This window comes from Dipodomys ordii, unplaced genomic scaffold (assembly GCF_000151885.1).
Source record: "Dipodomys ordii isolate 6190 unplaced genomic scaffold, Dord_2.0 Scaffold46, whole genome shotgun sequence".
Classification (NCBI taxonomy): Eukaryota; Metazoa; Chordata; class Mammalia; order Rodentia; family Heteromyidae; genus Dipodomys; species Dipodomys ordii.
The window spans coordinates 10,792,652-10,809,329 of NW_012267262.1; the positions used below are offsets into that span (position 1 = coordinate 10,792,652).

At 35.3% G+C, this 16,678-nt stretch overlaps 1 protein-coding gene across 1 annotated transcript in view; it reads right to left on the minus strand.

Annotated features, from left to right (window-relative positions):
- The window catches only part of Ccdc73 (coiled-coil domain containing 73), a 97,469-nt gene that overhangs the window by 43,086 nt on the left and 37,705 nt on the right, over positions 1 to 16,678 (minus strand). Inside the window, exons 3-5 of the mRNA XM_013019552.1 lie at positions 13,682 to 13,720; positions 4,375 to 4,510; positions 4,097 to 4,176 (exon numbers count right to left, since the gene is read on the minus strand). Coding sequence (XP_012875006.1) covers positions 4,097 to 4,176; positions 4,375 to 4,510; positions 13,682 to 13,720 — 255 coding nt within the window. The remainder of the gene's footprint in view (positions 1 to 4,096; positions 4,177 to 4,374; positions 4,511 to 13,681; positions 13,721 to 16,678) is intronic.

The window sequence follows — 16,678 nt, forward strand, 5'->3', positions numbered from 1 at the left end:
GAGGGAGGGAGGGAGGGAGGGAGGGAAGGGAAGGAAGGAAGGAAGGAAGGGAAGGAGGGAAGGAAGGGAAGGAAGGAAGGAAGGTACTCATTACCTGGCTTATGTAACTGTAACTACTCTGTACATCACTTTTATAATAACAATAAAAAATAAAAATTTTTAAGGCCATTGCTATGTTAATCATAATTTTTTTTAATTCCTTGTTTGATAATTCCAGCATTCTGGCCATGTCTGACTCTGGTTTGTATGCTTGTTCAATGCTTTCAAATTTTGTCCTTTGCAACATAGCTAGGGAATAAATAGAAAACCCATAGAATGGGAGACATTTTTTACTAACTGTTCATCAGACAAAGGCTTCATATCTAAAATATACTTAGAAGCTCAAAAAAATTAGACCTCCCAAAAACAAATCTTCAAAGAAACAACAACCTAATTAATAAGTGAGCTAAAGACTTAGAGAGACTTCTCTAGAGAAGAAATAGGAATGGCCAGTAAACACATGAAGAGATGTTCAACATCTCTGGCCAAAAAAGAAATGCAAACCAAAACAACACTGAGATTCCACTTCACCCCAGTTAAAATGGCCATTTTCATAACAGATGCTGGCAGACATGAGGTCAAAAGGGAATGCTATTATACTGTTCGTAGGAATGTAAACTTCTTCAACCACTCTGGAAAGCAGTGTGGAGGTTCCTCAAAACACTAAACACAGAGCTTCCCTATGACACACAATCCCACTCCTGAGCATTTATCTAATTGACCACAAACCAGTCCACACTAAAGCTACCAGCACAACTATGTTAACTGCAGCATTGTTTACCATAGCTAAGATATAGAATCAATCCAAATGCCCCTCAGTGGACGGATGGATCAAGAAAATGTGGTATATATACACAATAGAATTCTATGCTTCCATCAGAAGGAATGGCATTACCCCCATTCATAAGGAAATGGAAAGTCTTGGAAAAAATTATACTAAGCAAAGTAAGCTAGACCCAGGAAACATAGGTTGCCTGGTTTCCCTCATGTGTAATAATTAGAATGTGCCTATAAATCCCTGAGTAAACCCAATGGACAATAAAAGACAAAAAATTACACTTGGACATGATTAATTAAACAGGACTCTAACCATTCAAACAGTAAGACAAAAGGAGGATATTCTTAGAAGAGGATCACAAAGGCTCAATAGCTATGTGTACATCATCATATAAAATGTGCTTATCAAAATGTACCCCAAGAAATGGAAGCAAGAGATTTTTATTGTTCTATTTGTGGTTCTTTTTTCTTTCCTTTTTTCTTTGGTTTATTCCCTTTTGTCGCTGTTTTAGATTTCTGTATCCTATTTCTGTATCTTTTTTTTATTGTGAAAATACCTTACAGAGGGGTTACAATTACATGGGCAAGGTAATGAGTACATTTCTTATCAAGCATTGTTGCCTCCTCCCTTGTTTCCCCTTCCCATCCCTTCCTATCTCCCATCCCAACAACACCCCTCCTCACCAAAATTGTAAAGTTTGTTTTTTTACTTGTACATCTCATTGTTGCAATGGGTCCTTATATGTAAGTTTGATTTGGGGAGGGGAAGAGGAAGCACAGACATGGTGGGACAAAGGGCAAACCAATTCAACAGTGACACTCACTAGACGCTATGTTGGAAATGACTAGACAACCACTTGTGGGGGAAGGGAGGGAAAAAACTGGAAGAGAATAAGGGAAGGAAATGTACACATTACCTAACTTATGTAACTAACCCCTCTGTACAACACCTTTACTATACATTTTGTTTCCTGTAATCAAAGAAATACCTATTTATTTTTGAGATTAAGTGATTACATAAATTTTACAGTATTGTGGGACAGTGATACTTAGCTAAAGTCACAAACACATTTTAACCTTCACAAGGCAAATTGTCATTATCTTGGTCTATAAAGCTTATGAACTCTATGAACTTGACAAATAGACCTATTTCTTCCAAATTAGGTGATATGTACATTGCTTTCGCTTTGCTTAGTGTAAACTGTTTAACATTTTTTTAAATTGTCTTTGCCTCTTACTATACTTAGTAATTGTTTTCACTGAAAGGTAGATATGTATACTAGATATAAGGAGCTGGGGTGAATAGGCCTTTAGTAATAAAGTGGTAAGGTGTTAGGAAGGGAAGCATTGTATGATGCTTTTGATGAACTTGTACCACTATGCTTTTTTCCAGTTTTTTCCCATTCCCCTTAGGTGGGCCAAATATTCAGTGGAGGAAGCTGGAGTTTGGTATTTACCCTTCTCCAACGAATATTTGGTTCTGATATGACCCTACAAGTTAGGCTTTTATAAAATAGCTTTCCTGAAGACAGGCCACACCAGGAATAAGAGACAGCTAAGGCATACTCGAAAATGGTTCTTTTCCCTCCCACTGCTTGAAATACAGGAGGTTTCTGTTTTGTTGATCTGTATGATCAAGGCAATCACAGTCAAAATACTAATGAACTATTTTGTAGATACTAATACTAGTTCTAAGTTTATACAGAGAGGGTAATAAAATAGTCAATTCAACATTATAAAAGAACCAAGTTGCAGAATTGATACTATATAACTTCAAGGCTTATTATAAAATGCAAGTAATCAAGACAGTGTGAGGTAAAAAACCATAGCTGAAAAGTCTATAGGTAGAATATGATGAGGGCTTGGTTGATTCACAGACTCAATAATGTCATAGGATAAGTAACCCTTGAAAAATTCTTTTGCTAGTATTGATGCCACCAATCCTAAATAAGTTCTTCTCACTTTTTTCCCCAAGGCCTCCCTGGTATCATGGTCTTAACTACTTATGCCTCCTACATTACTGGATCACAGGGGCACATCACCATTCTTGACCAGTTGAGATGAAGGTCTAACAAATTTTTTATCTGCACTGGCTTCAAACCAAAATCCACCCAATCTCCACCTCCAATATGGCTATGGTTGTAGATTCTGAGCCACTGAATCTGGCTAAAAAATAGGTAACTTTATGTAACAATAATATGCCATTTACATGTCAAGCTCCTCTCTTTTGGATTCTCTCATGGTTGTTGGAAAAAGCTTCTATGGGTTACTTCTTTTTTGTTTTGTCTTTTTTTTTTTTTTTTTTGGCCGTAGGGTTTGAACTCTGGGCCTGGGCACTGTCCCTCAGCTCTTCAGTTCAAGGCAAGTGCTCTACCATTTGAGCCACAGCCCCACTTCCATTTTTCTGGTGATTTATTGGCGATAAGAGTATCCCAGCTTTCCTCTCAGGGCTTGCTTTGAACCATGATCCTCAGATCTCAGCCTCCTGAGTAGATAGGATTACAGGCTTGAGCACCTAGCTGACATTTTTCTTTATTTATAACCACTAAGGCTACTTGTCCATTCTTGAACCAGTGACTATGGGGAGATAAAAAAGAAATGTCATGGACTTCTGCTTAAATGAAGAGGCACCAAAATAAAGTAGGAAGAATGTTAAGAGGAGAAAAAGGGATGCTGGTGCACAGTATGTAACCAATGCATTCTTCTTCAGGATGCAACTTTTTTCTATTTTCAAATATGCTAAACGCTTTCCTGCCTCAACACATTGAATATATTGTTGTTCTTGTCTAAAACTATTATCTTCTGTCCTCCACTTTATCCCCAATCCAATAGTCATCACATTCCAATTTTTTCTTCAGTTCATTTATACAGTTTTAAATTATTTTTATATGTATGCTTGTTTTATTCCAAACTCCCCTACTGAACAACAGTAGAAATATGTTTTATTTTCTTCATAGTTCTATCCTAGTCTATATAGTGCACTTTTGTGTGTGTGTGGCACACAGTAAATACTGAATTAATGTCTGAATGATACTAACAGTGAATTCTTGTTGATTGCTCATATTGCTATAAAAATTCATCCCACAGATAAGTCAAAAGAAACAATACATGGATTTGAACAAATTCAGTGATTATATTCACTAGAGTCATACCTCAAACTTTATGAATCTACATTTATCTTTGTATCAGTAATATCAACCCAGCATTTTTGTGATATTCCATAGAACTAATTATTTTAAACTATATTTTATTTATTTGTATAAAGTTTTATAAGTTATACCTTTTTTAAGCTGCATAGTTCAGATTCTAGTTTTTCATTTAAAATTGAAAGTTGTTTATTTAATTGTATTGCTTCCTGTACTGTAATAAAAAATCCAAGAAAATATTATATTAATTGTACATTTCAAAAAGTATCACTGACATAACAGAAACATTGTCCCAATGTAATATATAACTATGACTTGATTTAATACTAGTATCAGATAAGTTCAATTTATTCATGAGAGTTCCAATTAAATGTTCTCCCCTGAACATGTAAGTTTAAACGAGAGTACCTACCATTTTGTTCTAACTTTACATGATCCTCTTTCACCAATCCAAATTGACTTGTTATTGCCACGCAGTATTTCTCAATTTCATTCCACTGTTTATGATGATCTTCTTTAGCCAAAAGATTTAATTGGACCTTTTGTTCCTAGTTGGCAGAACAATTTTAAAGTCATTTTTTCTTTATCTCTCCCTCTCTCTCTCCTTCCTGCCCCCCTCTATCTCCCTCTCTCTCTCTCCATCTCTCTCTCACACACACAAACATACACAGAAACACAGAAAATATGTAAATATATAGTGGTAAACAACTGCTTCTTGTTAATATGTCAAAAATAAATGTCATAAAAAGCATTCTCTGAAGATCCACCATAGTAGGGAGAAAATATTTATTAGGAGATATTTCTTAATCTATGTAAAACAATTTTCTTTCTACAATGAAACAATCATTTCAGGTTAGGTTACACTTGTTTTCAATTTATTTCTCAAATTCAAACTGCTTTATTTATAAAAAGTTTATCAGTGTCTGGCACTTATGGCTCATGCCTCTAATCCCAGAAACTCAGCATTATGGATCCAAAGGATCACTGTTCTAGACTGGCTTAGGCAGAAAAGTCTTAAGACTTCATCTCAAATATAACCAGCTTAAGAGTTGAACTGGACATGTTCAAGTAGTGAGCATCAGACAAGTCATACTAGGAACTGAGTTCAAACCCTGGCAGAGTAGGGGTGCAGAAGAAGGGTAGAAAAGATAATCTGTCTAGCACTAAATAAAATGCAGTGGTAAGAGTAGTATTTAAAATATTCGTTTTATTTTTTCTTTCCCTAAATGATTTTAAAATTAGGACTTGGATTCTTGTTTTAATTCTTTGTCCTTTCTATTTGAAACATAGGGTTATCAAAATTGAAATTTCTCACAGAGTAATTTTAATGATATAATTTAATGTAATTTCATTACATATTTTTAAATGGGATAAAAGGACAGTATTTCTCAATGACCACAATAGAAAATCTACTTCAGGAGCCAGGCACTGGTGGCTCACGCCTGTATTCCTAGCTACTGAGGAGGCTGAGATCTGAGGACTGCAGTTCAAAGCCAGCCCGGGCAGGAAAGTCCATAAGACTCTTATCTCCAATTAACTATTCAGAAAAAGTGAGAAGTGGTGCTGTGACTAGCCTTGAACACAAAGAAGATCAGGGACAGTGTCTGGGCCCTGAGTGTAAGCCCAGGACTGGCGAAGAAAGGAAGAAAGGAAGAGATGGAGAGAGGGAGGGGGAAGGAGAGGGGGGAGGAGGAGAGGGAGGGAGGGAAGGAGGGAGGGAGAGGGAGACAGACAGAGACAGAAAGAGAAGAAAGAAGAGAGAAGTGGGAGAATCTACTTCAGTTAGACGTAATTGGTTAAAAAAAATTAAGCCCTATTTAAAATAAAAGTCTCAGGCTGGGAAGGTGGCTCAGTGGTAGAGCACACGCCTTGCATGCTTGAGGCCCTGGGTTCGATTCCTCAGCACCACATAAGCAGGAAAAAAAAGCCGGAAGTGGCGCTGTGGCTCAAGTGGTAGAGTGCTAGCCTTGAGCTAAAGAGCTGAGGGACAGAGCCCAGGCCCAGAGATCAGGCCTCACAAATGGACCCAAAAATAAATTAATAAATAAATAAATAAAATAAAGGTCTCTACTGTTTTCAGCTAAGAGGGCTTCTACCATGTTTAGAAAGAAATGGCAACAGATGGGCCTGAAAGGTAGTTCAGTGGTAGAGCGCTTGCTTTGCATGCCTGAGGCCCTGGGTTCGATTCCTCAGCACCACATAATCAAAAAAAAAAGCCGGAAGTGGTGTTGTGGCTCAAGTGGTAGAGCCCTAGTCTTGAGCTGAAGAGCCCAGGCCGAGAGTTCAGGCCCCACGACCGGACCCCCCCAAAAAAGAAAGAAAAGTTTTTTATATTGACCTGACATTAATTGGCTTCACTTAAAAAAAAAAAAAAACTGTTTCTGGGCTGGGAATGTAGCTTAGTGGTAGAGTGTTTGCCCAGCATGCATGAAGCCCTCAGTAACCCCATAAACAGAAAAAGCTAGAAGTGGCACTGTGGCTCAAGTAGTAGAGTGCTAGCCTTGAGCAAAAGCAGCTCAGGGACAGTGCCTAGGCCCTGAGTTCAAGCCCCAGGGCTGGCAAAAAAAAAAAAAAAAAGCAACTGTTTCTGATTCTTAAAATAAAGAATGGTATATGCCAATCAGGTGGCACTCACTAATTTTTTTTCTTTTTTAAATCGGTCATGGGGCTTGAATTCTGGGCCTTTGCACTGTCCCTCAGCTCTTCAGCTCAAGGTTAGCGCTCTACCACTTGAGCCACAGCACCTTCTGACTTTTTCTGTTTATGTGATGCTGAGGAATCAAACCCAGGGCCTCATGAATGCAAGGAAAGCACTCTACCACTGAGCTACCTCTTTCCAGCCCTCAATAATTGTTTTCTGAATGAATTGTTGTCCTATAAACTTCCAAAGTGGAAATTTGTTAGATTCCTCCTAACCAGGATTCATTTCCTTTGTCTGACAGTTCCATAATGTACATTATTGATTCAAGGACCCTATTCTGCCATAGTAAAGAGAAGTTGATGTTACTCAAAATAAACCAATTTATTTCTGCCTTCCCAGAATCTGAATCTCAAGAAACAAAAACACTTAACTAAAATAAATAGCTCAGTAGTGTTCTTATCCAAAGCTTGTTTGGGATTTCTATATCTTGCTCCATAAACTCTGAAATTAAACTTCTCCCTGTTGAGTACCAAAGTAATTCTCTATTGTCTACCTGGTTGTAAATGCCTTCACTCAATTTACATTTGTGTAAGTTAACTGGAATTATTTTGTACTGCTTTAAACCAAAGTACATGAAATATGGCACAATGGTCAAAAGCGAGTCTGCCTATAAATTCTGCCTTTAATTTCTGCCAATGTGATCCTGACTACCATGAGGATAGGATAAAATGAATGTATAAAAAGTACAGAACAAAGCCCAACACATAATGATCAACATGAGGTGTTTATTTATTTTTGTTACAAGATCCTCTGCACTTGAGGCCTTTATTACTATTTAATGGTACTGGGATTGAACCCAGGGCTTTCTATACTAGGCAAATGCTCTACCACTAAGCCATGCTTTCAACCCAGTATGAGGTTTTATTATTCCTTTGCTGATAAGACTATCTTTAACAATTTTAATTTTTTGTTTAAAATAAAAACAGCTTTCACTAATACTAATAAAGAAAACACATTATAATTTGAGCTATAGCTTACTAAATTATCTTGGTAAGTCTTATACTAGTTTTAACTTTTTCAAAGTTATTTTTTAATTATTTTAAATAAAGTGATAGTGTAATTGGTAATTATGTTAGATCAGCTGAAAGTTTCTGACATATTTCTGTGGTCTTTCAGAGTCACAATTTGATCCATTTGTATAGATTGTGTGGCAGTTACAAATAAAACAAGTTGACAACCTTTGAGACCTTCTATTTACTTGAGTAATCACTATTTTCAATTACTAAACAATGAAAAATAATGACCCATATTAATCTTGTCTAAAGTATCAGTTAATTGCTGACTTATGAAATTATATTAACCTGTAGCAGATGTATAGAAATCAAATAATATTTCACTAAAAACTGTCTAACAGTATATTTTCAATTTAAGGAATTTTCCAGTTTTTTAATTCAAATCAGTATTTGTATAGATGTTAAGAGAACACTTTCTACTACATATTATTACACAACTCTACAAAAGCCTCCTTAGCCTCCATGAGCAGAAAATAAGATGGTAACTACAATAATGTTCAGGAAAAATATACTGAAACGATATTCTATAGGCACTCCCTATTCATAGAGCTCAATATACATTACTTTGGTATGATATATTCTAGTCTAACATCCTTTGCTTAAAATCAAGGTTGAACTCAAGGAAAATGCAATAGAGAATAATGGAAGGGGTGACATTAATCAATATGCTTTGTACAAATAAACTGAGATGCTGAATTGAAATCATTTTGTATAACTCCTTAAGGACAACTTTTTAAGACTCCAGATATCTTCAGTGAATAAAACCATAGTGAAATAAAGGAGGAGGAGGAGGAGATGGGGAGGAGGGGAGGAAAAGGAAGAGAAGAAGAGAGAGAGGAAGAGGAAGAGACAGAAAACTCAGTTTCATTTCTTTGCATGATATAATTCTGCTTTTCAAAGTAATGATATTATTATCATTAAAGCTTAAAAATTACATACAATATCCTAACCACAAAGATTGTATTGTTGAACTGAATTAAGTACATATTATGTTTTCTTCTTCCCTCTGTGAATTGATTTGAATTATTATTTCTCCTACACTATTTTACTACTAAAATAGTAAAGATTTACTAAGTTCACAAGACTTAGTTTAAAGGAAAATAGCAAGATGCACTACCCTCTAAATCATGTGAACCTCATTTTAAACTAATCTATAAAAATCAAGATTAGAGAAAAAACATGTGCATAGTTATATATGTGTGTGTAGTCTTTGTTTACTTTAAAGCCTTAAGATATTTAAAGTGGGAATAATTTTAAAATAGTATTTGTACACATTTTTTAGAAAGACATGCACTAATAAAAATCATAGCTATACATTTTCCCTTCTTCCTATTTGCTTAAGGAGAATAATGTAAAAACTTCTGTAGACAATTATTCATAGATAAATTTCATAGAAAAAACTTAAGGTAAATTTTACATATTCTTAATTTCCAATTTTGCTGTGTTTTTCATATAAACCCAGACCAAACAATAATTAGAAAACTCAATCTTTTTCTTTGAGAGAGAGAGAGAGAGAGAGAGTGTGTGTGTGTGTGTGTGTGTGTGTGCGTGTGCGTGTGCGTGTGTGTGTGTGTGTGTGTGTGTGTGTGTGTTATCCTTTAGCTTTTTTACTCAGGCTAGTGCTCTATCATGTGAGCCACAGCTCTACTTCTGGATTTTTTTTTTGAGTAGTTTATTGGATATAAGTCTCACAGACATTCCTGCCTGGGCTGGCTTCAAACCATGATCCTCAGATCTCAGACTCCTGAGTTGCTAGAATTACAGGTATGAACCACAAATACCCAGCATAAAACTCAATTTTTACAAATAGATGACATTTTTGGGGGAGGAGGGTTGGTCCTGGGGCTTGAACACTGGGCCTGGGCACTGTTCCTCAGCTCTTCAGCTCAAGGCTAGAGCTCTACCACTTGGGCCACAGCACCACTTCCGGTTTTCTAGGTAGCTTCCAGTTTCCTGAGTAGCTAGGATTACAGGCTTGAGCCACCAGCATGCCCAAACCGATTATATCTTTCTTATCTTTATTTCTTTAGTCATTAATATAAAGCATGCATATTACTTATAAAACCTAAAGGTATGATGTTAATGTGTATATACATATACATAATATTTACAATCACTTAGTAATTTCCAGACAATCTTCAATCTAAAAACATTTTATTCTGAAGGAAAATACATAATTATCAATCATATCAACCTTTGCTTTAGTTAAAAAAGAAATTATAGGGACTGGAAAGGTGGCTCAGTGGTAGAGTGCTAGCTTTGAGCTGAAGAGCTGAGGGACACATCCAGGCCCAGAGTTCAGGCCCCATTACCAACAAAAAAAGAAATTATAGCAGCCATTATGGAAATCAGTATGAAGGTCCTTTTAAAAATTAAAAATAATTGGGCACTGGTGGCTCACGCCTGTAATCTTAGCTACTGAGGACCGGAGGACTGCGGTTCAAAGCCAACCCAGGCAGGAAAGTCCATGAGATTCTTATCTCCAGTTAATCAACAAAAACCAGAAGTGACCCTGTCATTCTAGCCTTGAGTAAAAAGAGCTTGGGGGACAGAGCCCAGTCCCTGAGTTCAAGCCTCATGACCAATTAAAAAAAAAAACACTAAAAATAGAACTGCCATATGATTTTGCTAAACTATACCATTCTGGGGGCCTCTACCCAAAGGAACAGATCAACATACAATAGAGATAGCTGCACACTCATGTTTACAGCAGTACTATTCATAATATCCAAGCTATGGAATCATCTACAGACCCAACAATCAGTAAGTAGACAGAAAGAATGTGATACATATATTCAATGGAGTACTTTTCAGCCATAACAAAAAGTTTGAAATTAAGTTAGTTGCAAGAAAATGGATGGTACTAGAAACTATCATCTTGAGCAAGGTAAGCTCAGAAAGATATCATTTGAACTCCTATGAGAGATCTAGACTTAAAATAATAAGTCATCATCATAATATAGTGTGATTTTAAATAGGGGGCTGTTGGGGGGAAAACAGTAACATGGAGGAAGAAAGAAGACAGAGGTGAGAGGTGAATATGATCAAAAGTACATTATATATGCATGAAAATAGCATAAAGAAATCCATGAGAAAAGAGAGGAACAGAGGGGCTAAGAAAGACATAGAGGGAATAAATTTGATTGAAGTACATTATATGCACTAAGTAAATATCACAAAGAAACCCCTTTGTACATTAATTTACACAAATAAAAATGTGAAAACCTGCTCACTTCAGTAGCACATATACTAAAACTGGAATGATACACAGAATTAGTATGGCCCCTGCACAAGGATGACACACAAATTTGTGAAGCATTCCATATTTCTTTAATGTGGAAAAAAATGAGATCTTTCTTTTACATGTCTTCTGTAAGAAAAAGTGATTTAAAAAAAAAACAAGTAAATACAACTTAAATGCTCCCTAGTACCAAAAAAGAAAAGACAAAAAAATGTGATTTAAAGATGATCTGATAAATTTTTACCTATCAAGCAATATTAGCTTACACAGTTATACAACAGTCATCTATAATTAAAGTATATAAGATATCCATATAGTTAAAACTGAACACAACAGGAAAGATTTTTCTTACTTACCAAATCACAGTGATAGCTAATTTAATATTCTATATTTTTTCTCTAACATGTTTTGATACATTCCTTTTTTGGTAATTACTGTAATCTTTTTTCAAGGATAGGTTTACAGAATAGAGTTTAATAGACAAATCTTTCCATTCATGATAAACATATCTAGAGAAAAACCACCACTTCTACAAGAAAATCAGCTTACTGAATTTCCAGAAGTCAGAGATTTACTAGTACTTAAGTGCTTACCTATAGGAAATGAGACGATGGATTTTTTTTCAGTAGTAGAGTTTGGATTTGAACTCAGGTCTTTTTAAGCAATCACTCTACCACTTGACCCTGCCAAGCCCCATTTTTGCCTTAGTTACTTTTCAATTAGGGTCTCAAATTTTTGCTCAAGGCCAGCTTCAAACTATGGTCCTCCTACCTATGGATGGCCTCCAATGTAGATAGGATCACATGCACACTAAACACCTAGTTTATTTGTTGAAAAGGAATCTAACCAATTATTTGCTTGAGCTGAACTTGAACTGTGATCCTCCTGATCTCCATCTTCCAAGTTATATAAGATTACAAACATGAGCCTCTATAACCAGCCTATCATGGACTTCTTTTAAAAGTTTCGTGCTGGGTGTGGTGGCTCATGCCCGTCATTCTAACTACCTGGGAGGCTAAGATCAGGGGGCTTGCTGTTGAGGTTTGCTTAGGCAAAAAGTTTGAAAGATCTCATCTCAACTGAAAAAAATCTAAGTGTAACTGTGCATACTTGTCAGACTAGTGTAAGAAGAGTAACTAGGAAGATCTTGGTCCAGGTCAGCCAGAGCAAAGAGTGAGACTATTATCAAGTGTATCAAGTAACAGACAGTCTGCCTACAGGTATGAAGCCCTGAGTTCAAAATGAGGCCCCACCTTTACATTACTATAGTTGTTAACTTATTTCCTGTCTTGCCCATAAAGACAAATATTATAAAAGGATAATATACCACTTAGAATAAACTAAGATTAAATTTAAATAATGAAAAGATGATACAATTTATATAATAAAATAATAATGAGATAAGAATTACAACCTAAGAAAAAATATACAAAACTATTTAGAATGAAAGAATATTTGTAACTTTTGAATAAAAATGTAAGTATTCTGTCAGAGGATATATAAAACACTGATCAATGCACAAAATTATTTTAATGAACAGTAATATAAATGCTTTGAACTGCCAGAAAAATTATAACTATAACTCAAATAGCATTTAAGCTAAGATTCATAATAACAAAAACTTGGAAAGTAACCAAACACTAGGATAAGTGTACTGTATTCCCATGTTTTTTAAGGTTATAATATCTGTTTAATGAAATTTTAAGCTGGAATAAAATAAAACATGTTTTATGTTGGTGTTGATCTTTAACTTGTAGTCCTATCTCCCTGGTCAAAGGGCATATTATTCAATTTCACTATATTTTGTGTAAAACCATTGTAGCGTTGAAGATGACTTTCTGTACAAATGTCACAGTACTTAAAGCTAAACTGGAATCTAGTTTTTCAGCTTCTTAATTAAAATTGCAGTTTAAAATAGTCTGACAATATTATCTTTACTCTTTCCAGTTGAACAGCAACAGAATTTTCACATCTTTTATTCAATCAAGCTTAACAGCAATCTTCTATGAACTCTTTTATTTTTTGATGCACCAAAACAATTCAAAGAAGCAAAATATCTATGCCATAGGAGTGTTCTGTTATTTCTTACTCTATATATATATATATATATATATATATATATATATATATATAATATGGCATGCTCAAAAATTAATTTTACTTGTGTTACTCCAGAGAATGAAGACTGCATAGCACAAACCCATACAAGAAGCCTTCTGAAGATTTAAGTAGATATAGAAGAATTTTGTTCAATCAAAATCACAGAAAAAAATCTTTCTAAATCAAAAAGAGTTACAAAAGGAGATTATTAAAGAAAATATTTTATAAAATGTTATACTGTAAAAAGCAGAAATATTAATTTATATATAAAGTAAGAAATAAATACTTGTTGAACAATAAATAATAAATACCATATCCTAAGTGTAGAACTCTAAAGAATACCATGAAATGCCACTATATATTTTTTCAATCTATAATAACTACATGTATACATAAATACCTAGAAAAATCATTAGATTTTAGAACTCATTTTACAATATGTAAGATTATGAAAACTGCAAATAAATTTGTAAAATAATTCACCTAAACTATACTGTACTCGAAATTATGGTAGGCCTTTAGATGATATAGCAATATCCAGTCTAAACTATTTATGTTATTGTTTTTGAAACCAATGTCAGATTTAAAATCACAATATTTCAATAGATCTTATATATACTTAGCCAAGTGGGTAATTAATATATATATATAGTAATTTCCTTACCATTTCACTCACTTTCTTCTGTAAAGAATATTCAGAAACCTTGAAAAATGAAGAAAGAAAATCTCATTAAAAGTCATTATTGGGCTGGAAAGATGGCTCAGTGGTAGAATGCTTGTCTTGCATGCATGAGGCCCTGGGTTCCATTCCTCAGAGCCACATAAGCAGAAAAAGCCAGAAGTGGCACCGTGGTTCAAGTGGTAGAGTGCTAGCCTTGAGCTTAAATACTGAGGGACAGCACCCAGGCCCAGAGTTCAGATCCCACGACTGACAAAAAAAAAGTCATTATTACAAACTCCTTTGGAGTTTAAAATTGTATGATACTTGATATTTGTTTTCTATGCATATTTGTTTTCAATGCACAATTTTAGATGTTTCTAAGTAGTTGTAGAAAGGTGTCAATTCCATAAGTCAGATTATGAGTACAATGCATCTTGGACAAGATCACTCTTTCCATTATTCTTCCCCATTTTTCCCCTTATGCTCAAGTTATGTAGTTCAGTTTTTACATAATGTACATTGAATATGACTGCATTTACTCACCCTTTCTCCTTCCATTTGTGTGCCCTCCTCTTCAAACATGAAATTTTTACTTTTTTCAAAAGCTTATTTACAATAAAATTTTCTTTGTAACAAAAACAATATATTCACTAATTTGCTTAATGTGTATTTATAGCACCTACTATATATACTAGACATTTTTCCTAGGCTCTTGGGATACAGCAATGTACAAAACAAGTCACTGCCCTTCTGAAGAATTTTTCCCAGCAGGAGTGGTAGTAGACTATAAGTAACATAAGCACAATATAAATAATATATGTTTGAGTGATAAATACTAAGACAAAAATTAAAAAGTGGGATAGAGAAAACAGACTAAGAGAATTTCCTGTGTCATATTAGCTCTTCACTGAAGAAAATTTGAAGGAACAGATAAGGATAGGAATGAAAGTTATTATAAATAAATCATCTCACAATCCAAAGATAAATAATTAATACTTTTGTACTTTCAATTCTTCTTTGTATTTATGCTTTTAAAAAGAGCCAGGGGCCTGTGAATGTGGCTTAGTGGTAGAGTGCTTGCCTTGCATGCATGAAGACCTGAGTTCAATTCCTCAGTACCACATACACAGAAAAAGCCAGAAGTAGTACTATAGCTCAAGTGGTAGAGTGCAAAAGATTCTTTTGAGCAAAAGAATCCTAGGGACAGTGCCCAAGCCCTGAGTTCAATCCCCAGGACTGGCAAGAAGAAGAAGAAGAGCCAGGAATGTGGAGCACCAGTGACTCACACCTGTAATCCTAGCTGCTCAAGAGGCTGAGATCTGAGGATTGTGATTCAAAGCCAGCCTGGAAAGGAAAGTCAGTGAGATTCTTTTCTCCAATTAACCACCAAAAAGCCAAAAGTGAAACTATGGCTTAAGTAGTCAAGCACTAGCATTGGGCAGGAGGTGAGGGCTCAAGAACAAAACCTAGGCCCTGAGTTCAAGCCCAAAGATCTGAACACACACAAAAAAGGAAGGAGTAACTTTCAAAACTTTTTGAAGGCACTGTTCAAACCATATCACTTTTGCATTTTATGTTTACTAAATCCACAGCTATCTTTTATTAACATTTCTAAAGCACTGTCCAGTTGTAGCTTAAGTTTGAAAGTAATATAATTACATTGACATACAATCTTTTTTATGGATGATTATACACACACACACACACACACACACATGCAGTTATGGAGTTTGAACTTCCTAAGCCCACACTACTAGTAAGTCACACTCCTAGTACTTTATTTTACTTTATTTTTTGGATAGGATCTTTTGTCTTTGCCCTAGGAAGGCCTTGGACTAAAATCGTGTTACCTATGGTCTCCCAAGTAACTAGGATCACAGACGTGATTCTCCAAACCTAGCTTATTGGTTGAGATGGGTTCTCAACAATTTTTTTTTTGGGGGGTGGCCTAGATGAAATCCTCTCAATCTCTGCCACTGGACTAGCTTGAATTAAAGAAACGGGTCACCATGACCAGCTAGATAGTACACTTAATGTTTGCTTTTTAACTCAAAAATATCACATAATAATTGATTAACAGCACCAGATATCGATGGCTATGTAGTATAGAAAGCTGATACTAATTAGTGAACTAACCATAAAAGGCAATTACAAATATGACACATAAATTCTATAGTTATGATAGGCACCAGTGGCTAGGCATCTAGCTACTATAGTTATTATGTTACAGAAATTTTTTAATTGGCTAAATAGCACACTTATTTAAGGAAACTATTTTCCTATTCATTTTCAGGGTTATGAAAGTTGGAAAAAGAGGCCCAAAAGCATTTCATCCTTTCCTTTTCCTGGCCAATTCAGTCCAGTTCAGGCAGAACAAAGTAGGGGTCTATGAAGAAGTGAAAAATGAGTTATGACTGGATCATTCTGGAAGAGAGTATATCAGCCTGGGTGAGTAGAAGAGGATTCCCTACAGGAGAAAAGGACAGTTCATTGTGGAGGGTCAGGATGGAGCCAGAAATATGATTCAGTAGCACATATGAGGCCTAGGGTTCAATCCTCAAAAAGAAAGGAAAAAAAACTGAGGAGGCTGAGGAGGATGACCCTGTAAAAGTGCAACCCAACTAAACGTATTATAATTACATAATTATAGGAAGAAATCATAGGAAGGATGGACAGTGTGTTGGTCAAAGAATGACATACATGGTGATTTTACAACTAGGTAAAAATATAAGCAATAAAAGATTTTTCACTAAAATGGAAAGAAAGGTATCAATTCAAGAAAAAATAAACTAAAATGATGTTTATGATTTGAGACTAGAATTGGACATGGCATGAATTAGTGGTTTTCAAAATACATACAAGGCTGGGAAGGTGGCTCAGTGATAGAGGGCTTGCCTTGCAGGCATGAGGCCCTGGGTTCGATTCCTCAGCACCACATAAGCAAAAAGAAAAAAAGCCGGAAGTGGCACTGTGGCTCAAGTGGTAGAGCGCTAGCCTTGA